Below are 22,454 nucleotides of genomic sequence, written 5' to 3' on the forward strand. Positions count from 1 at the left end.
ATTTATTCATGAGAGACACAGAAATAGAGAGAGAGAGAGAGAGGCGCAGAGACACAGGCAGAGGGAGAAGCAGGCTCCCTTCAGGGAGCCTGACATGGGACTCGATCCCGGGACTCCAGGATCATGCCCTAGGCCAAAGGCAGACGCTAAACTGCTCAGCCACCCAGGTGTCCCCCCTGTTAACTTATTTCTAATTTCATTCCTTTGGCATGAGAGAACATACTTTGTATTATTTCCATCCTTTTAATATTATTGAAGTTTGTTTGGCCTGGCATATGGCCTATCCTAGAATATGTCTCATTCGTACTTAAGAAGAACATATATTCTCTTGAGAGATAAAATGTTGAACAGATATTGTATTTATTCAAGTCTTCCTTTTGATCTTCTGTCTAGTTCTACACAGTATTGAAAGTGGGGGTATTGATGCTTCCAACCATTATTATTGGATACTTTTCCTTCCTTCCTTTCTTTCAGACTTTCATTATTTTTAATTTCTCCACCCAACATGGGACTCAAACTCGCGACCCTGAGATCAAGTGTTGTATGCTCTCCTGACCAAGCCAGCCAGACACTCCTCTTTTCATTTATATCAGGTTTTGCTTAATGTATTTTGGTGCTCAGTTGTTAGGTACATATGTTTACCACTGTTATATTTTTCTAGGTTGGCCTTTTAATGTTTAAAAAAATGTCCCTCTTTATCTCTGGTAACTTTTTGTTTTAAAGCATATTTTGTCTGATATTAGTAGAGCCACCATAGTTTTCTTATGGTTGCTGTTTGCATATTATCTTTTTCCATCCTTTCATTTTATTTCTCTTTGAATCTAAAGTGTGTCTCAGGATGCCTACTCCTACTTCTCCCTCTGCATATGTCTCTGCCTCTCTCTCTTTCTGTGTATCTCTCATGAATAAATAAATCTTAAAAAAAAAAAAGCATGTCTCATGTAGATTGTATACAGATGGATCATGATCTTTCTTTGGGTTGTTTAATCCATTCACACTTAATGTTATTATTGATATAGCTGGATTTATGTCTGTCATTTTACCTTTTTCTTTTTTTAAAATATTTATATATTCATGAGAGAGAGAGAGAAAGAGAAAGGGGCAGAGACACAGGCAGAGGGAGAAGCAAGCTCCATGCAGGGAGCCTGACGTGGGACTCGATCCAGGGTCTCCAGGATCACGCCCTGGGCTGCAGGCAGTGCTGAACTGCTGCGCCACTGGGGCTGCCCAACTCCCATTATTCCTTTCTTTTGTGTAAGTGAATATTTTCTAGTGTAGCATTTTAATTTCTTTAATGATTTTTTTACTATATTCTTGCATTTTTTAAAGATATTCTAGGATTTACCATATACATCTTAACTTATGAAAATCAGCCTCAGATCTACAATAGCTTAATTCCAGTGATAAAAATAAACATTTCTTCTACATAGCTCTATTCCTTTTCTCCCTCAAACTGTGGTATAATCATTATATATACGGTATCTGTGCTCTTACTGGCAAATACATATATTATTTTTCTATATGTAATAGGGCAAAGCATTACATATCTATTATACAATTGCTTTTTAAATTACTTAGGAGGAGCAAAATATGCATTTCTGATTATCTTTTTTATAATTACCTAATTACTTTTACTGGTGCTTTTCATTTTTTATGTGGATTTGAATTACCTTGTTGGATCATTTGCTTTCAGACTGAATTATTTCCGTTTTTATCTTGAAAAGTTTTTGTTTGGCTCTCATTTTTGAAAAATAGTTTTGTTAGATATAGGATTCTTGGTTGGTAGGTTTTTCTCTGCCAACTCTGAATATGTTATTCCCCGCATTCTGGCCTCTATTGCTTCTGCTGAGAAGTCAGCTGTTAATCTTACTGGGGAGGTTCCCTTGTAAGTGAGGAGTCATTTTTCTCTTACTGCTTTCAAGATTTCCTCCTTATTTTTGGCTTTCAGCATTTTAATTATATGTGCCTTTTGTGGTATCTGAGGTTTTCCAACTCAAATTCACTAAGCTTCCTGATATATAGGCTAGTGTTTTTCAAAAAGTTTGAAGTTTTTACCCATGTATTCTTTGGATACTTTTTCTTTCTGTCCTTCCAGTACTCCCATTATGCATATGTTGGTGTGTTTAATGGTATCTCATATTTCTCAGAAGATGTTTATTTTTTTAAATTTATTTTTTATTTATTTTTCAAAGATGTTTATTTTTATTTTTCTCCTCGTTTTTCAGCTTGAATATCTACATGGACCTATTTTCAAGTTTGCTAATTCTTTTCCCTGTCAGTTCAGATTTACTGTGGAACCTCTCTAGTGAATTTTTAAAAATTTAAATTATTGTACAACTCTAGAATTACCACTTGTGTCTATTTCAAAATAATCTCTTTATTGATATTCTCTGTATCATGTAACACTCATCATACCTTCATTTCTTTATTCATGCTTTCCTTTAGTTCTGTAAACATATTTGTATTGACTAAATTCTTTTTGTTAAATCTAAATCTGTCATTCTCATAGGCAGTTTCTGTTGCCTTCTTTTTTTCTAGTGGTAGGTCATGGTTTCTTAGTTCTTTACAGGGCTCATTATTTATTTATTTTTTTGGGGGGGTAATCTCTACACCCTATGTGGGGCTCAAACTCAATACCTAAGATCAAGAGTCACATGTGCTTTCAACTGAGCCAGCCAGGTGCCCTCAGGGCTCATTATTTGTGTTGTAAACTGAACATTTAGATAATGTATGGCAGCACTTCTGGTTACTGGTTTTCCCTTCCTGTACCCCACACCCCATCACACTTATCGTTATTTGCATGTTTGTTCAGTGGATGGCTCGATTATTTTAGTGAAGTCTAAGCCCCTCTGTCTCCTAAAATGTTAAGTTCTCTGATGTTGCTCCTCAGGGAGGTGCAGGTATGCATGGGCTTGGTAATTTTGGATGATAGTGGTATTTGCAGGACTCTCTTTCTCTCTTTACCTGACCACACAGAGTGTTAAACACCACTAATTGCTGACAGATGCTCTACTGTTTACAAAATGCCCTGGGGCATAAATTGGTCTACAAACAAGTCAAATCAAATTGTGGCTCCTTTGAAAGAAAGTTTCTGAGGTCAGGGTTTGATATTTGTTTTGACTTCAGGAGGGCTCCTCCCAGAGGTTTTGGTGAATTCGTTTGAGAATACCTGGTTTACTTCTTGTACTGATAGAGAAGTCTGAATACAATGTATATAAAAATCTGGTCTATCATACAAAACAAATAGCTGCTATAATCTGAGTCCTTCAGATTCTCAGCGTCAAACAGTGTAACTAAGGGGATGTCACCATAGTCCTCTCTGAACCATATTTTCGTCTCACTTAAGAGGCAACTTAGAACCTATTAGAAAAAAGCAAAGCACAACTGGCTAATTTTCCAATTCTATGTGGTAAAGCAATTCTTTTAATATTTAGCCTCTTTGTCAATTTCATATTTCCTAGTGTCATAAAATGGTTGTATCACAATGAGAGCTCCAAATGATCCTTTTTTCCTTGAGAATTTCTTTTCATTTCCTTTTTTGTCTCAGGAGAAAGGATGTATATAGCAATAATCACAAAATATTTGTTTTGGGGGGAAGTTTGCAACCTCAGCATATTATTTATGATTCTAAGTAGATAAAGATATTTCTAAACAAGTGGTGGTCTAATATAAAGCTTAATGGCCAGGGTGTCCTTGAGTATGATAGTATGTCACTCTAGGAAATGAAAATCACCTTTCAGTGAGTATGGTCATCACCAAATCCAATTTTTTCCTATGGATCTAGAAGAATTCCATTACATGGGTGTCAATTTACTGTTTTGTTTTTTAGGTATAGTTGACAAAATTTTAATACAACTGTAAAATATTTAAAGTGCACAACATAATTTTATATTTATACATACTGTGAAAGAATTTCCCCTATTGAGTTACTTAACATATGTATCACTTCATACATTCATTTTGATAAGAACATTTAAGTTCTATTCTCTTAGCAAATTTCAATTATATACCACGGTGTTATCAACTATAGTCATCATGTTATACTTTAGATTCTCAGACCTTATTCAGTTTATAACTCAAAGTTTATATCCTTTTATCAACCTCTTCCTATTTTCCCCCAGCCCCTGGCAACTACTTTTCTATGATTTGTTTCTATGAGTTTGACTTTTTCTAAAGTTTTTTTTTTTTTTTTTAAATTAGTTTCAGAGGTAGGCTTTAGTGATTCATCAGTTGCATATAACACCTGGTATTCATTACATGAAGTGCCCTCTTTAATGCCCATCGTTTAATTATCCCTTCCCCCACCTCCCCTCCAGAAACCCTTTTTAATTCCTAGAGATCAGCATCTTTTATGGTTTGCCTCTCTCTCAGTTCTCATTTTATTTTTCCTTCCCTTACCAATTTTCATCTGTTTTGTTTCTTAAATTCCACGTGAGTGAAATCATATGGTATTTTTCTCTGACTTATTTCACTTAGCATAATACCCTCTAGTTCCAACCACGTTGTTGCAAATGGCAAGATTTCATTATTTAATGACAGTAATATTCCATTGTGTGTGTATATATGTATATACATGTGTGTATATCTGTGTGTATACACACACACACACCACATCTTCATTATCCATTCATCTTTCGATGGACATCTGGGTTCTTTCCATATTTTGGCTATTGTGGACATTGCTGCTATAAACACTAGAGTGCATGTGCCCCTTCCAATCACTATGTTTGTATGCTTTGGATAAATACCTAGTAGTGTAATTGGTGGTAGAGCAGTAGAGCATCTGTCCTATGGCAGCTCTATTTTTAACTTTTTTTAGGAACTTCCATACTGTTTTTCAGGATGGCTGCACCAATTTGCATTGCCACGAACAATATAAGAGAGTTCCCTTTCCCTGCATCCTGAGTTTGACATTTTCTCGCTGAATGATATTTCAGTGTGTGTGTGTCTTTATATATATATTTAGATATATAGATATGAATTCACATTTTCATGATCTATTCATCTGATAGTTTACATTCCCACCAACACTGTACAGACATTCACTTTTCTGCACAACACCAGCATTATTTTTGGTCTTTCTGATAATAGCCATCCTACCAGGTGTGATATCTCATTGTGGTTTGATTTGTATTTCCTTGATGATTAGCATATTGAGCACCTCTTCATATACTTGTTAGCCATTTATATATCTCCTTTGGAAAAATGTCTAATTCTTTTGCTCAATTTTTAGTTATTTGTGGGGTCTTTGCTACTGTATTATAGGAGTTCCTTATATATTTAAATATTAACTCATTATTGGATATGTGGTTCGCAGATATTTTTTCCTATTCCACAGTTTCCTTTTTATGTTGTTGATGGTTTCCTTGCTATGCAGAAGCTTTGTAGTTTGATGTAGTCCTTTCTGTTTGCTTTTGCTGCCTTCTGGTGTTAAACCCAAAAAATCATCACTAAGATTGATTGTCAAAGGGCTTATCCCCTTTATTTTCTTCTAGGAGTTTTATAGTTCCAGATTAATGATTTATCAGATATAAGGTTTGAGAGACACACACAGAGAGAGAGGCAGAAACACAGGCAGAGGGAGAAGCAGGTTCAACTCAGGGAGGCTGATGTGGGACTCGATCCCGGGTCTCCAGGATCACACCCCAGACTGCAGGTGACACTAAACCACTGCGCCACCGGGGTTGCCCATATCAGATATAAGGTTTGCAAATATTTTCTCCCACTCCATAGGTTACCTTTTCATTCTGTTGACTGTTTTCTTTGCTGTGCAGAACCTTTAGGTTTGATTGGGTCCCACTTGTTTATTTTTGTTTTTATTGCCCGTGCTTTTGGTGTCATATCAATGAAATCATTTCAAGACCAATGTCAAGATGCTTTCTCCTATTTTCTTTTAGGAGTTTTGGTTTCAGGTCTTATGTTTAACTGTTTAATCCAGTTTTTTGTTGTTGTTGTTGTTGTTGTTTAATCCAGTTTGAGCTGAGTTTTTGCATAGTGTAAGAGTCCAATTTCATTCTTCTGCATGTGGATATCCAGTTTTCCCAACATCATTGCTGAAAAGCCTATCCTTTCCTTATTGTGTATAGTTTGCACCCTTGTTTGAAGATCAGTTGACCGTATTTGTGTGTATTTACTTCGGGGCTCTCTATTCTGTTCCACTGTTTACTTGTCTTCTTTATGCTAGTGCCATACTGTTTTGATTACTGTAGCTTTATAATATATTTTGAAGTGAGGAAGTGTGACACATCCAGCTTTGTTCTTTCTCAAGATTGTTTTGCTATTTGGTGTCCTTTGTAGTTCCATACAAATTTTAGGATTTATTTTCCTATTTCTGTAAATCAATAAAGCTTTTATAATAAAAAAAATGAAGAATGAGGTAGGCCTAGATACACTGACATGGAAAAATATTAAAGATAGTATATTCTGTTTCCTTAGATTTTTATAAGTAGTTAAAAATATCAATATATGTTCATAGCTTAAAGAAAAAGCAGTATACCAGAGCTTATTATGAAAAGCAACATACCCTACATCCAGAGGCAGTAATTTCTGTTCACAGTTCTTCTGATAGTTACAGTTTCCAGTTTCCAGTGTACATATAATTAAATAATCTGCTTTTGGTATATTATATCTTGAGTTCAACCTTTTTTTCCCACCTCCCCCAATAACCCTTGGTCCATATACCATCATCTTTTGCAAGAACAACTGAAATAGCACCTTATTTGGCCTGCCTTCCTGCTTGCATACTTTCGCCACTACAGTGTCTTCTCCAAAAAACAATCAGAAATGACTCCTTTAAAACTTGCTCTCCTTGTGCTCAAAATTTTCTAGTGCTTTAACCATCTCACTCAGGGTAAAATCCAAAATCTTTATTGTGGCCAGCAAGGTCCTATGTAGTCTGGTTCTCCACTGCCTCTCGCTCTCATCTTCTGTAATCCCCTCCTACTTACCCTTTTCAGCTATATTGACCTCTATGCTAGACTCTGCAGACCCCTAGCATGATCTTACCTCAAAGATTTTGTAAGTGCTGTTTCCTCTACCTGGAACACTTCCTCAGACAGCCTTACTCCTTGCTTTGTGTCACTGCTCAAGTATTACCTGTTTGAGAGACTTTCCTCAGAACCCCATTTTAAAAAAAGACTTTGAGAGAGAGTGGCAGAGGGAAAGGGGGAAGCAGACACCCTGCTGAGCAGGGAGCCTGACTGATATGCAGCTAGATCCCAGGACTCTGGGATCATTACCTGAGCCAAAGGCAGACACTTAAAGCGGCTGGGCCACCCAGGTGCCCCTAGAACCCATTTTTAATTGCAGTTCCCTTCAGTCTCTAACTTCTTACTTTGCTTTGTTTTTCTTTACAGCTTGTCACTACCTACAATTTTGCTTTTACTCCATACACTCAGGCTCTTTCCACTATGTGCGTCTCCACCATCTTGAGGGCAACTGTCTTTACCTGCGTGGTTGTAACTTGGATGCAGGCAAATTTGGTATTCCAGCTCAGTGGAAGGGAAAAGTGCATAAGAGTTCCTATGAACTCATATTATTTCAATTATGTTCCTCTGAAAAGAAATTAGTAACCTAACCAGAGCAGAGCTTTGGGGAACTTGGACGAATCGTTGCTGGGCAACTTGCCATAGTCTTCTACAATTTGTTGATTTTAAAAATTGAAAAACCATCTGTAAAATACATAAAATTGTTTAAAATATGAAAAGCAATTTTGTAAGATCTTACAAATTATGATCTGGTAAATATTACTCACTGTAGAGAAAAGTACTATGCTATGGACACACTTCTTGCGCCCTCAAAGGAGAATGTTTTCAATATCAAATTATTTTGCTCTATTATTCTACTTTCTAGTATACTTAAATTTGGACTATGCCTTTTTTGAATGGTTTTCTATTGTTTATAGAGTTTCTAGTTGCCTTTTTTTGTACATATAGATTTTTAGAAGTTTTCAGCCATATTATCTAATCTATAAAATCTCCCTTTCTGGGATGCCTGGGTGGCTCAGTGGTTGGGCATCTGCCTTCAGCTCAGGGTGTGATCCTGGGGTCCCGGGATTGAGTCCTGCATCCGGCTCCCTGCACGGAGCCTGCTTCTTCCCCTGCCTGTGTCTCTACCTTTCTCTTTGTGTCGCTCATTAATAAGTAAATTAAATCTTTAAAAAAGAAAAAAAAACCTTCCTTTCTTTAGGAATTGCTCTCACACAACCTCTCATTCTCTTACTTCAAGGTAGATATATTGTACTCTTGGCCTATTGTATCACTCTGGAGTCTTGGGATTTCTGTTCAATTGGACTGGATCCCATGTCTTTCTCTTTTTAAATTTTATTCAGTTTTGTTTGTTTGGCTAGAGTACAATCTCAGGGAACTTTATAAGAAAGAGGGTGCATCCCTGCCTCATGTATTTACCATCACACTTGGTTTGCTGTAGATTCAGAACCATTCAGGTCCTCACAGAACCTAGTGTTGCTAAGCAATCTGCTGTCACTCTGATTGGCCTTATTTGGATGTTTCTTCTTTCTAGAAGCTTTAAAGATCATCTGTGTAGTCAGTGTTCATAAAATTTTCCAGGATCTTTTCTATGTATCCCACTTGACTTTGGAAGGTCTTATAAATTGGTCTCAGGCTTTTACAAGTTTGACAAAACTTGATTTGTATTATTTAGTGAATAATGTTCTTAGATTTGTTTTCTCTTTCTCTCTCTCACTAGAACTTTCAATCAGGTTTGGACTCTTGGACTGATTCCCTGTATTTATCTTTTCTATAGTATTGTAACTTTTTAAAAAATTCTGCTCCGTAGGACATTTTCCTGATAACTTTCAACCATTCTACTTCACTTATTTGGATACGTATTTTTGTTCTGATTCTTTTTTTTCACAGATCCTTTCCTTTTCCCCTCATTTTATAAATTCAGTACTGTATTGACTCTCTAAATACCATCCTTAGAATGCTGGTATAATAAACTAATTCTAGAAGGTTGGTATAACCCTATCTAAAGATATCCAATTAACAAAACATCAAAGATTCTATAATATAGACAATATATTTATATATAAATGCAAGAATCTTAAATTATCAACAAATCCAGCTGTTTATTAAGGAATAGTATTATATGACCAAGTGAAGTTTGTCTTGGAAATACAAAGGAGAGGCCCTGGGTAGCCCGGGTGGCTCAGCGGTTTAACACCTGCCTTCAGCCCAGGGCCTGATCCTGGAGACCTGGGATCGAGTCCCTGCATGGAGCCTGCTTCTCCCTCTGCCTATGTCTCTGCCTCTCTCTCTCTCTCTCTCTCTGTCTCTCATGAATAAATAAAATCTTAAAAAAAGCAAAAACAAAAACAAAGGAGAGGCCCTGATAATATATTTATCCTCATTAGGTCATATGAGAAAAATTATATGATCATGTTGATATATGTTTAAAAAAAATCATTGTTAAATTTTGTATCTATTCCTGAGCACAACAGTAATGAATTAGAATTGGAAAATCTGAAAAAAATTTCCCTAGCACAATAACATATCTCTCGTATCAATGTCTAATATTAAAATTAATGGCCAAAAATCAGGTTTTATTATAATGTTGAGTAAAAAGTCTGCACTAATCACTATTACTGTAATATAATAACCTCTCTGGAAGAGCTAGGTAATACAATCAAATAAGAAAATAAGATAAAGGGGCACCTGGCTGGCTTAGTCGATACAGCATGTGACTCTTAATCTCAGTGCTGTGAGTTTGAATCCATGCTGGGTGTAGAGATTACTAAAAATACATAAATAAAAAAGAACACAAGATATAAAGAAAATGGCAAAGTATTTGCAGGCAATAAGACTCTATCCTAAAATTCTAATGAATTAACACAAGCTTCTGATAGAAAATCAATATGTAAGGAAGCAAGTCACAAAAATCAGTGCTGTAACACTTTTCACTTATTTGACAGGCAATGATGAAAAGCAAAAAATAATATTCAGTGTTTTTGAATTATGACGAATGACCTCTCCTTACACTATCAATGGCATTGCATATTGTTATGACTTCTCTGGAGGCCAGTTTTAGAGCCATCAAAAGTTCTAGAAACATCCATATTCTTGAACCAAGCAGTTCTTCTAGGAATACAAGCTAAGAACATAGAAATAAGTGGAAAGGTGGATGGAAAAAAAAAAATTAGACAATCCAGTAAAATAGCAAAACAGGAAGCAATTTAAATGATAATCAGTAGGACACTCCTTAATTATATTAAGCCACCAAAAATATTCTGTGTTTAGAAAAATGAAGTGGATTTCACTGTCATGAAGAGTAGCTCATGTTTCATAGTGAAGTGAAAAGGACAGGATACTGATTGATACTGTTAAGATTATATATATTCATGCCTAAGGACTAAAGTCTAGATGATATATGACAAAATGTTTATACAAGTAATTTTTTATTATGGCTGATGAGAAAAAATTTTTACTTGAATGTATTTTTAAAAGTTTATTTTTTTTCTATGAACATAGTTTTACCAAAAAGGTCTAATGATAAAAAGTACACAGCAATAAAACAGCAGTAAGTAGGAATAGGAACATATTAGATGAGGTACCAAAATACCTGGTGTTGTCCCAACTTTACTGGTAGTTGTGTCACTTTGAACAAACATCTCAGTAGCAGTGTACTCAACTGTAAAATGGGGATAAATAATGCTGCCTATCTGTCTCACCCATGCTGTTGTGAAGATCAAGTAAAACAATGAATATTTACAGGTTTTGAAAAATATACTACAAAAATGAATGATGGAATAATATTATCACTTAAAACAGTTAAAAATGTTGGTTTGATCTGATTTTTGCAATGTTATTTTTATATAGGAAATATATAGTTTATCATCCTGCTGCATGTGTGATATTGCTCAATTGTGAGAGAAAAATGGTGACATGGAAGGCAGGTCTATAAACTTTTGCCTCAGAAGTGATATTATGGCAAAACTCTAACCAAATCAGTAGACAGATTAAACAATTATGCAATTTTCTCTGATGGACACCAAAAGATCCTAATATTACTGTCTTCTCTTCTTTAAACAAGCAGTCAAGTTGCCTGAAATTTTTAGCCCAATCATTCATATATATACTCAGGGTAAGAACCTAAAGCCTCCTATTCAAATACAAGTAAGTGTGTGTGTGTGTGTATGAGAGAGAGAGAGAGAGAGAGAGAGAGAGACAGAGACAGAGAGAGATTGAAATTTTGGTAACACATCTTTATCACCTATTAATATTAGTTTGAAAAATGGTTATTAGATTAGCCAGTGACTCATCTAACAAGAAGGATGAGATAAAAGACCTATTCCTTTCTAAAATTTAAATATCTTAAAAGGTCTTGAGATTGAGGAAGTGAGGAAGGAGAGGAAGAGAAGTGAGGGAGGAGAGAGGGAGAGTATGAGTCAGGCTCAGACCAAGAGAAGTGCTTTAGCAGGAAGCCTGGTCAAGAGGACAGCGAGACAGTCCTTGTCATCTTTACAACTCACATAGGTCTAGTCTAACTCTAAAAACAATAGCAGTAATATACTGGCCAAAATAATTACTATATATTTAATTCACTGATAAACCATAAAGTTTATCTTCTATTGAATAAAATCCCACTTACATATTTTTTTTTCTTTTTTTTTTTTTAATTTTTTTTTTTTTTTTTTTATTTATGATAGTCACACAGAGAGAGAGAGAGAGGCAGAGACACAGTCAGAGGGAGAAGCAGGCTCCATGCACCAGGAGCCCGATGTGGGATTCGATCCCGGGTCTCCAGGATCGTGCCCTGGGCCAAAGGCAGGCGCCAAACCGCTGCGCCACCCAGGGATCCCCCACTTACATATTTTTGAAACGACTACCATAACATATAAATTCCTCCAAGAGTATCTCCTTTCTAGCTGTAGCTACATAAAATACAATTGGGAATTTTATGATTTTCCCTCCTCTTTTTCACTTGCACATGAGGACGCTTATCTAACTACACACCTCCACATCTCACTGTGGCACTAAGCTAATTATAAAAGTCTGTTTAAATCTATTCACCTGTCTTGTTTTGCTGCCTACCTGGGCCTTTTCCAAGCAGGCAGAAAATCTCCAATCAGTCTGTTATCACAACCAGAATGCAAGAGATTAGTGACCAGGAGAGAAGCAGCATCAGTTTACATCCTTTCAGGCAAGAGAGTATTACTTCAGAAGAAAGAAATCTGAGGCTCCCTGACCTTAATTGAGAAAACCTGCAGTTAATAATCACATTAAAGTTGGTTTTATATGCCAGTTTTTGTTTCCTTTGTTGTTTTTACAATTTGAGTGTCCTCTGTGGTTACCAAAATTATTTGCTGAAAGGCATATATTAACATTTAAAATACTTATTCTATAATAAAGTAGGTCTTATAGTTTTGATATATCTGAGTTAAAATATACTTTGAATTTTTTTACAATGGGAATCACATTGCTTATATTTATCCAGAGTAGAATTTAGCAACTTGTTGATTGTGGCAATTAATACACCGAAAACTCCTTTTTAAAATGAGTAATAAAATGGGTCCTTCATTGTAATGTGTCAACCCAAATAAAGGACATATAGATCCCACCAGGAGTATACTCTTATTGTTCCCCACAAAAGGTCAATTGTTTCTTGAAGGAAAGAGAACTAAACCTGAAGTTAGAAAGTTAGCAAAACAAAAAAACAAAAAACGGCTCAAGGAACAGATGTGCAGACCATGGAGAATTGGTACAGGTGATCAGGTCAGTAAGCAGAGGTTCTGATGACAGCAAGCTGAAATTATTTTTTTTCACCATAATTAAATACTTAATGAAAACAAATCTAATTAATGCCAAAAGGTATAAATGATCTAAAGTGAGGTCAACTTTCACTTAACAGGAACTATATTAGCTGAACTCACTTTAGCTGCCTCAATGTAATTCACTGCGTGTTCACTAAAACAAGTTATCTGAGTCTTCAGACACCTGCTCTCTTTTAGAGAGTGATTTGTGTGTGTATGCGCCTCTGTCTGGGGTTACTGAAATGAAATGTAGAGTCTAGCTATGGAGACGATGCTCACAGAATGAAAACACAGTGTGCCTGCTGTATATAGAAAAAAAGTTACAGTAGCATTTTTTTGGTGCCAAAAAAAAGTTTAGGGTTTCTAAATATTTATTTTCAAGGTACTTTTGTATTATGAAAATAGAATATTTGGAGGAAAAAAAATCTCAAGAAGTCATGTTTGCTATTTCCATGTAAAAGGAAAAAATATCTATTGCAGACACGGAGTCAGTTTCCCTTGGGTAAATCTAGAAGAAAAACAACTGAAACATACGGGATGAATTTGCAAAAGTTTGCAAAGATGTCTTTGCTTATACAAAGACAGAACTAGGACTACTATATAATGTATAGGTTTTCTAGATCTATGATATGAACTAGCCATTCTCAAGGCTCTGCTGGTTACATCATGCATATTCTTAGCATATAAACTTTCATCTCTCCTTTTAAAAATATAGGTAAAAATTTAACCAGTTAATGACAATTTAAAATATTGCTCTATTCAATTTTCTGTCTTTGACATTATTAACTATGAGGTCTCACAGAAATATTATTTAAAAAGTTAAAGGCAGTGCTGCTTTGAAAGGCGACACTAAATTAATGAACTATTCTTTCCCATTAAAACTAAAACTTTTAAGGCTCTTTTACACCAGCTTGATAACTTTCTAAAAATTATTTCAGTAATTTTTGTTAATCATATAGTAACAGTAGTTGTATAATTAGAGGGTCACAGTACTTAAAACATCAATAACCAAGGAATGTCTTTATTGTGGTCAGACATTTACTGATAAGGCATTATTAATTTATCTTTTATGAACAACCTAAAAACAAGGTGATAAAATGCACATCCCAGTAACATTCTTAGCAGAAGAAAAGGCATTCTTATGGTTCTTCTCCAGTCACTTAAGATAATGGGTCTTCCTCATAAAAAAGGAAAAGAAAAATTACAAGATACAAAAGCTATTTTTTCACATGATGAGACTTTAACTCTGAAGCCAAAATAATGCAAAACATCATATAAAAATTCAAATAATAGTCTTTTAAATGTGATTTTTAAAAGACCTATATGGTAGTAAAAACATTCATTACTATAATTTAAAATTCTCAAGGCAATTCCTATCCAAAAACAAAAAAAGAAAAAGAAAAAAATTGACAGCAATATTTTGTATGTTTGTTTATAAAATAAAAAATGGAAGTTTACTATGAAAAATTTATACCATTTAGGTAAAAACCTGGATTTTTTTTTGGGGGGGGGGCGCTGTGTTAATCATTGGCAATGTTTTAAAATTGTTCATTATCAAAACGGGCTCAAGGGCATACTTAAAGAATTGGATATTTGAATCTTTGCTTTCAGTAACCTCTGAAATATTATAGGTTTATAGTATTTATTTAAATTAAATTCAGTAAATAACTGATTCATTTAGTAAAGAATATTTACTACCATTTTTGAAGTGGAGGCTCATATTGATTAAAATATATTTCTCTGGATTTTAAGTAAACATTTACTATTTAGCACATGTCAGATACTGTGGCAGGTGCTTTTATAAAGTTCTCTGCCCTAAATTTCCTGAATAAAGTGTCAAATCAAAAACTTTCCAGGTAAATATTTAGTCTTTTAAAAGTTGGATACAGGGATCCCTGGGTGGCGCAGCGGTTTGGCGCCTGCCTTTGGCCCAGGGCGCGATCCTGGAGACCCAGGATCGAATCCCACATCAGGCTCCCGGTGCATGGAGCCTGCTTCTTCCTCTGCCTGTGTCTCTGCCTCTCTCTCTCTCTCTCTGTGACTATCATAAATAAATAAAAAATTAAAAAAAAAATTTAAAAGTTGGATACAGCCAGTCACTCATATATATATATTCATTCACGCACACACATATATTATATATTCGTTCATGTATATAATTTTTTTTGGTCAAACAACTGGTCAACATGGACGGTAGGGTACTATCTTTGAGATAAAAAGGCATACATAAGAATATTGCTGATTTAATTAATCCAAGCTACCTGATTAAGTACCTAGAGCAATCTGTACTTCAACGTTAAAGAGCTCCAGCTGACATATAACTTCTCTAATTCTGATCAGTCTGAGAACTATTTTTTCCACAGCTAAAGGGGTCACTTTAAACACAAAAACCAGCATTGTTTTCTGTGATTAGGTTACTGTAGCTTAAGTCTCTAAACACTAGAATTCCTCACACAGCTGTTAATTGTGGACCAGGGGACTAGCTGACATCTGCTTCTTGCTTATTTCGTTAATGGTTCACTTCCAGGTCCTAAAAGGATTGTAGCCTTTCTCCAAAGAGAATGTTGGATGCATCTATGTCTGTCTTCTACATAGTTGGCTTGTTCTGGTTTGTCACTCTCCATACAATGCAAATCTGAGTGAACTCACATCTGTCACCGATCGACCCAATTCGTGGGCAATCTTTTCCCATCGACCTGGGGTCCCTCCTGGGAACTTAACCATACTTCTTGTCAGCTGGCTGAGGTCCTCTTCTGTCCATTCAGGTGCCTGCAAAACATTATAGAAAAAGATAATTCAGAGAATGTTCGCTAAAACATTTAATAAGCTTGTGAAACAAACTATTGGCAATTTGCTAGCAAAAAATACTATGAGCATGAATCCAGTAGTTTAGATAAAGCTTTGATCTGCAAATTTAACTCTGAATGCAAAGCTCCAGCAAGCCTTTTAAATTTTCCTGTGTGTACCAAATAAGAAAGCAGAAATTTTGTGAAGCCAGACTTTTTAAGACATTAAAAAAAAAAATTCAGTTTTGCATTAAAGTGAGGCACCACTCTCAAAGCCTATGAAATGCATTGTGTGCCACCATGCTCTCACAGATGTTTCCTATAAGGCTGTTATAAAAGGTCTTAAAGTTTTAAGAAAAATTATACTTTAAAGAAAACAAAACACCTTACAAGTAAAAATGAAAATGTAAACAAGTACATGTACTGATTTAGAATCAGAACTGAAACAAAGAGATGCTTTTTGTTCATTCTATGTAATATTTAATTCTAAAACTCATGTACTTTCAAAAAGTTTAACTTATCAAACATTAGCATTTTATAAAACTTGGAACAGAAATAAAACTAGAAATGTTTACAGCCAAGACTTAAACCATCAAGTCCATGCAAAGAAACACTTCATTTTTGAGAAGGTAAATTGCCTCTAAGAGGCTGTTAAATTGAATTAAAAAAATACCTTAAAGATTATAAAATTTTTTGCAAACACAAAAGTTCTAACAGCAAGCATATTCTCTGCATTTTATTCAGCACTGCTACTTGGTCAAACCCAAAGCTGAGCAGAGGAAAAGAAGCTATTACTTAATAACAAGTAACCATGTTACAATAATTTTACATTAGATTTTAGTACTAAACTATTCCCTACCAGAGGCGCCAACCCCTCTGGTATTAAACAATACTCTAGGAGTCAGCAGAGAAATGGAGGAAGCCCACCTTATTTTCTTTAATTAAAAAGAAAGAAAAAAAGAAAAAAGGAAAACCTTTGAGACAAATACCTTTTCTAATCACCATTTCCGATAATGAACAGGCATACATCAGGCCGTTTGCATTACAGAACCATCAGCACAGAACAACAGTCAGAGGTGAGTGACCCTAGGGACTATCTCCACAGCTACAGCAAAGCTGCTCCCTGACACTAATCCTCCCTGTCATTCTCCCACTGTGCTCTAACCACACTGACATCCGCCTGCCTCACTGCAAGCTTAACGGGGCCCTTCCTGACTTTTTACTGTCTTCCCCAATCAATGGTTCAAGCGTGCTCTTTTCACCATGTCCAAATGGCAGCTTCACTCATAATCAAAGTGCACTGCCCCTGTTAAAGGGCTTTCCGAAAGGCTCTCCCATTTGCATTCATTTGCAAAGCAAACTACTTTTATTCACTTTGTTCTGCTATCAAGAATGTTCCCTGAAGCAGATAAATTGGCATAAATACAACCTGCCACTTAAGAGTCAGTAAATAATAGCCAATAGTTGGGAGGATTTTATCAATCATTCTATTTTGTATCCACTAAAAGCTGAAAGCCTCAAACATATTCATCAGTACAACCCCTACGATACATGCATAAATTCACTTCTATAATAAGGTAGTCTACATAGGGTATGGTCAGAATTTCTTTGATATTTAATGAATATTGGAAATCTAATGCTCCATATTAGATAATTTGAAAATTTACACTGAAGATTTTTTTCTTTTTGCTTGTTTGTTTTAACTTTATTTGGGGAAAAATTATTCAGACATTAGAGGGATAAAGTGGATTTCCAAGGAAATACTTTATTTTTAAAAAGCTGAAACTTTAATAACCATACCAGTTGGCTTCAGAAATGTAAGTTAAGAATTTAAATTGATAGTAAAAGTCATATCATGAGAAGTATTAGGTTGACACTGCACAGAGATATAATATTCACACTATATAACAATGCAATTTCACATTAAATCAAATCATCTTATTTCTGTATTAATAATACATTTTTAGCAAACAGTTGTCTAAAACATCAATAATATAAGCCATTGTTTCACATAAGTAAACTAATTCTTTAAAGCAATTCCTATTTTTAATAGATTGGCTTTCCAAATATGCTGCATTTATGAATAATGGGCATTAAAGACCGATCAGATTGTAATTCTTTGTTAATGAGGCTTAAAGTACGTTGCCACCTTTTTCTGGGAAGGAAAAATTTTAAGTATTTGGACTGATATTCTGAAAAATCATCTATTGCTATGACAGTCTTTTCTTTTAGCTTCATAGTTATTTCATGGCTGTGATTTTCATTATTAATATTAAAAAAACCTGGATCAATAATAACTAGGCCCATAATCTAAATCTTTGAAAGAATCCTTTTAGCAATTCATTATTCTCTCTCCTACAGCTGTAAGGCACTTTGGTGAATGTGTAATTCCTCAGCAATAGTTAGTTGTGTCTTTAGAAGCAACAGAGCCTACTGTGATCCAGCTACTACAGCAGCCATGAGGGTGGCCATGGTGTGAATGTATTCTCCTTGTTCTAATCTAGAGCCAACTGTAGCTGTGAAAGTCAAATGAATGCATAAGCATACTGCTTTGCCACTTAAAACCATGTGTGTCCAATATTACTGAGACACTGGGCCAAAAATCCATCTCTACAGTAAAGTAATGGAAGACACCACATGGTGTGGGGACAGCTGTTGTGACTATACAAGCATTCCAATTTTGCATCAGAAAAGCCCCGCTCTGGGAATAAATCTCCATACTGAATAAAAAATAAAAAGTAAGTTTTCAAATTATTCAATATTTTTATGTAACGACCTCAAAATATATCTACTAAAGTAAGAGCTGATATAAAAATTTAAATTGTATTCCCAAATAGTATCCCTTTGGGATAGATTTTTGTCATAAAACCACATATGTTCAAAGATTTGATGCCTTTGAAAATCCTTACTATTCTTGGGGGATAGGAGTTGGAGGCTGCATGGGAAAGCACACTCTTTTTTCAGTAATATATACATACCTTACTCCTCACAGCTGTAGATCATAAAATGTTAATTCCTAAGTATCATGCAATTTATTTGGTACTGAAAACTTACCGAATTAGAAGAAATTTTATATGTGTTTATTGTATTTTCTTACTTGAAGGACAAAAGATCCATTTCTATTAAATAGTTATTGAAACTCCCTAATGAATATTTCTACTGAAGTGACCATTATTTTATATAATTACAAAAGTTACAATTTTGGATTCAACAATTTTTAGTAGATTCAGCTCAACTCAGAAATTCTCAGAAATTTTACCTAAGACATAATGTCCTTGCAAATAGCATCACCCAGTTAAAATATTAGATATATGAGATATATCTTTTTTTTTTTTTTTTTTTAATTTTTATTTATTTATGATAGTCATACAGAGAGAGAGAGAGAGGCAGAGATACAGGCAGAGGGAGAAGCAGGCTCCATGCACCGGGAGCCTGACGTGGGATTCGATCCCGGGTCTCCAGGATCGCGCCCTGGGCCAAAGGTAGGCGCCAAACCGCTGCGCCACCCAGGGATCCCTATATGAGATATATCTAATAATGTATACTTAATAATGTGGATGGTATAGCTAATAATCAGCTACTTTCCAAATCCATGTTCTATAATGACTTTGTGTTTCAGAATGTATATTTGACTTTCATCTCTACAGTTTTCCTTTCCAATTTAAAAACTGAGCAATTAAGTGCCCTTGACTATATTTGTGGACAAACTGTATGTAAAAACAACCAAACAACAAAATTAAAAACAAATCATTTTTCCTTTTACTCTTAAGAGTAAAAGAAAGTTTAGAGAAAAGCTTGTAAATGATCCCAAACTGTTGTTCTAAGGTTGTGACCCTTCAGCAGCAATCATTTCATGTTGTGCCCAGAAAGATCTCCTCCATCTATGAGTTAGCTACCTTCCCAAAGAGAAATCTTCTCTGGACCAGTGACCCTAAGGTATGGTCCATGGGCTGGTGCCAACTGGCCAATAGTTTGTTACCCATCTGGGACAAAGTAAGTCCAGAAACTTAAAGGGTTAGAAACAGCAAATTAAAACTGCCACAACAACTATGTAAGCAGTAAACTCTTATTTATTTCTATTTAAAAAAATATTTTATTTATTTATGAGAGAGAAAGATTGAAAGAGCACACACGCATAAGTAGACAGAAGAGCAGGCAGAGGAAGAGGGAGAAGCAGGCTCTCTGCTGAGCAGAGATCAATGTGGGGCTTGATCCCGGTACCCTGGGATCATGACCTGAGGCTAAGGTAGATGCTTAACTGACTGAGCCACCTAGGTGCCCCTAAACTCTTCTTTTAAAAAGAATATAAACAAGTGAGATGTTAAACTACTATGGTGGGTCACATTAAGTGTGAGTTGCATTCTTATTAAGCACAACAGGACTACAGATTGGTCAGCAACAGATGGAAATAAAAATATTCTAAACTGAGGTGCCTGGGTGGCTCATTGGATTGAATGACTGACTCTTGATTTTGGCTCACATCATAATGATCTCATGGGTCATGAGATCGAGCCCCACATTGAGCTCAGCCCTCAGTGGGGAGTCTCCTTGAGACTTTTCTCCCTCTCCCTACCACCCTCCTCCAAATTGCATATTCTCTACCGCTGCCTTAAAAAATAAAAATATTTTAAACCTGGTCTTTACTACAGAGTTTGAGAAACTTTGCTTAAGATAATGCATATAGTTCAAATTCCTTTTTACTGCTTCTTTGGGAGCAACAATAAATAAATACCTCTGGAGAAATGGACACAAGGATGTTTGATCCATTGCTTTAAAAATATTTCATGCCACTAAGTGTTGTGGTGATTTGATAAATAGTAAAAGATAATACAGTGGGCATCTGGGTGGCTCAGTTAAATGTCTGCCTTTAAGCTCAGGTCATGATCCCAGGGTCCTGGGATCAAGCCCTGCATCGGGCTCCCTGCTCAGTGGGGAGACTGCTCGCTCTCCCTTTGCTCCCTGCTCATGCTCTCTCTTTATCTCAAATAAATAAAATAATAATAATAACACAGTAAGATTACTCTTGGATAGGAAACAGCAAGTTATAAAGGGCTTGAGGTGGGGATCATGTCTAGGATGTTTGAGGAATAATGAGATGACCAGAGTGGCTGCAGCAAAGCTAAGCAAGAAAGGCAGGGAGAGGTAAGAAGGTGAAATCACATAAGAACTTAGAGGCCATTGCAAGGATTCTAGCTTCTTTATTTTGCATGTCACATAAAGCTACTGGATGGATTTTTTTTTTTTTTAAGATTTATTTATTTGAGAGAGAGAGAGAGTGAGCATAAGCACTGTAGGGGAAGATCAGAGGGAGAGAAACTCAAGCAGATTCCCCACAGAGGGTGGAGCTTGATCCCATGACCCTGAGATTATGACTTGAGCAGAAACTAAGAGTCGGACACTGAACCAACTGAGCCACCCAGGTGTCCCTGGATTTTTTTTTTAATTGAGGTATAATTCAACATTATATATTGTACCTATATCAGATGTACAACATAATGATTTGATATTTGTATATATGGTTGACCCTTGCTTGAAAACATGGATTTGAACTGCATGGGTCCTCCTCACATAGATTTTTTTCTTTTTAAATAAATACAGTACTGTAAATGTATTTTCTTTTCCTTATGATTTTAGTAATATTTGTTCTCTAGCTTACTTTATTGCAAGAATATATAATATATACCATACAAAATATGTGTTAATCGACTGGTTATGTTATTAGGCTTCTGGGCAACAGTAGGCTATTAGTAGTTTTTGAGGAGTCAAAGTTATACAGTTTTCAACTCAGCACAAGGTGTGGGGAGAGTGCATTGGCACCTCTTAACCCCACGTTGTTCAAGAGTCAACTGTATTAAGAAATGATCACAATAAGTCTAGTCACCATAAACAGTTACAGAATTTTGTTTTGTTGTGATTAGAATTTAAATAAATTTTTAAAAATTTCTCGTTAGTTAACAAACAGTGCAATATTGGTTTCAGGAGAATTCAGTGATTCATCACTTACATAAACCACCCAGTGCTTATCATAACAAGTGTCCTCCTTAGTACCCATCCTTCATCTAGCCCATCCCCCACCCACTTCCCTCCATCACCCCTTTGTTTTCTATCTTTAAGAGCCTCTTATGGTTTGTCCCCCTCTTTTCTTTTCTCCTCCCATATGTTCATCTGTTTTGTTTTGTAAATTCTAAGTATGACTGAAATCATTTGGTATTTGTCTTTCTCTGATTTATTTCACTTAGCATAATATACTGTAGCTCCATCCACATCATTGCAAATAGTAAGATTTCATTATTTTGATGGCTGAGAAATATTCCATTATATATATAATATATATAACATATATATAGTATACATAATATATACATAATATGCCTCTATCTATCTATCTATCTATCTATCTATCATCTATCTATCTATCACATCTTCTTATGGACATTTGGGCTCTCCATAGTTTGCTTATTGTTGACAATGCTGCTATAAACACTGGGGGTCCATGTACCCCTTTGAATCAATATTTTTGTATCCTTTGGGTAAATACCTAATAGTGCAATTGCTGGATAATAGGGTAGTTCTATTTTTAACTTTTTGAGGGACCTCCATACTATTTTTCAGAGTAGCTGCACCAGTTTGCATTCTCATCAACAGTGCAAGAGGGTTCCTCTTTCTCCACATCCTAACACCTGTTGTTTTTGTGTTAATTTAGCCATTCTGACAGGTATGAGGTGGTATCTGATGAGAACTTTTAAGATTTACTCTCAGCAATTTTTAAACATGCAATACAGAAATAACTATAGTTGTCATGCTGTAAATTACATCCCATGACTTATTTCTTAACTAGTTTGTACCTTTTGAACTCCATCCATTTCACCTATCCCTCACTCTCCCCCTCTGGCAACTAC

General features: G+C 35.4%; 1 protein-coding gene across 1 annotated transcript in view; it reads right to left on the reverse strand.

The window, feature by feature from the left end:
• The window catches only part of DNAJC1 (DnaJ heat shock protein family (Hsp40) member C1), a 204,095-nt gene that overhangs the window by 11,949 nt on the left and 169,692 nt on the right, over nucleotides 1-22,454 (reverse strand). Inside the window, exon 9 of the mRNA XM_041765812.1 lies at nucleotides 15,419-15,538. Coding sequence (XP_041621746.1) covers nucleotides 15,419-15,538 — 120 coding nt within the window. The remainder of the gene's footprint in view (nucleotides 1-15,418; nucleotides 15,539-22,454) is intronic.

Source organism: Vulpes lagopus, chromosome 8, assembly GCF_018345385.1.
Source record: "Vulpes lagopus strain Blue_001 chromosome 8, ASM1834538v1, whole genome shotgun sequence".
Taxonomy (NCBI): Eukaryota; Metazoa; Chordata; class Mammalia; order Carnivora; family Canidae; genus Vulpes; species Vulpes lagopus.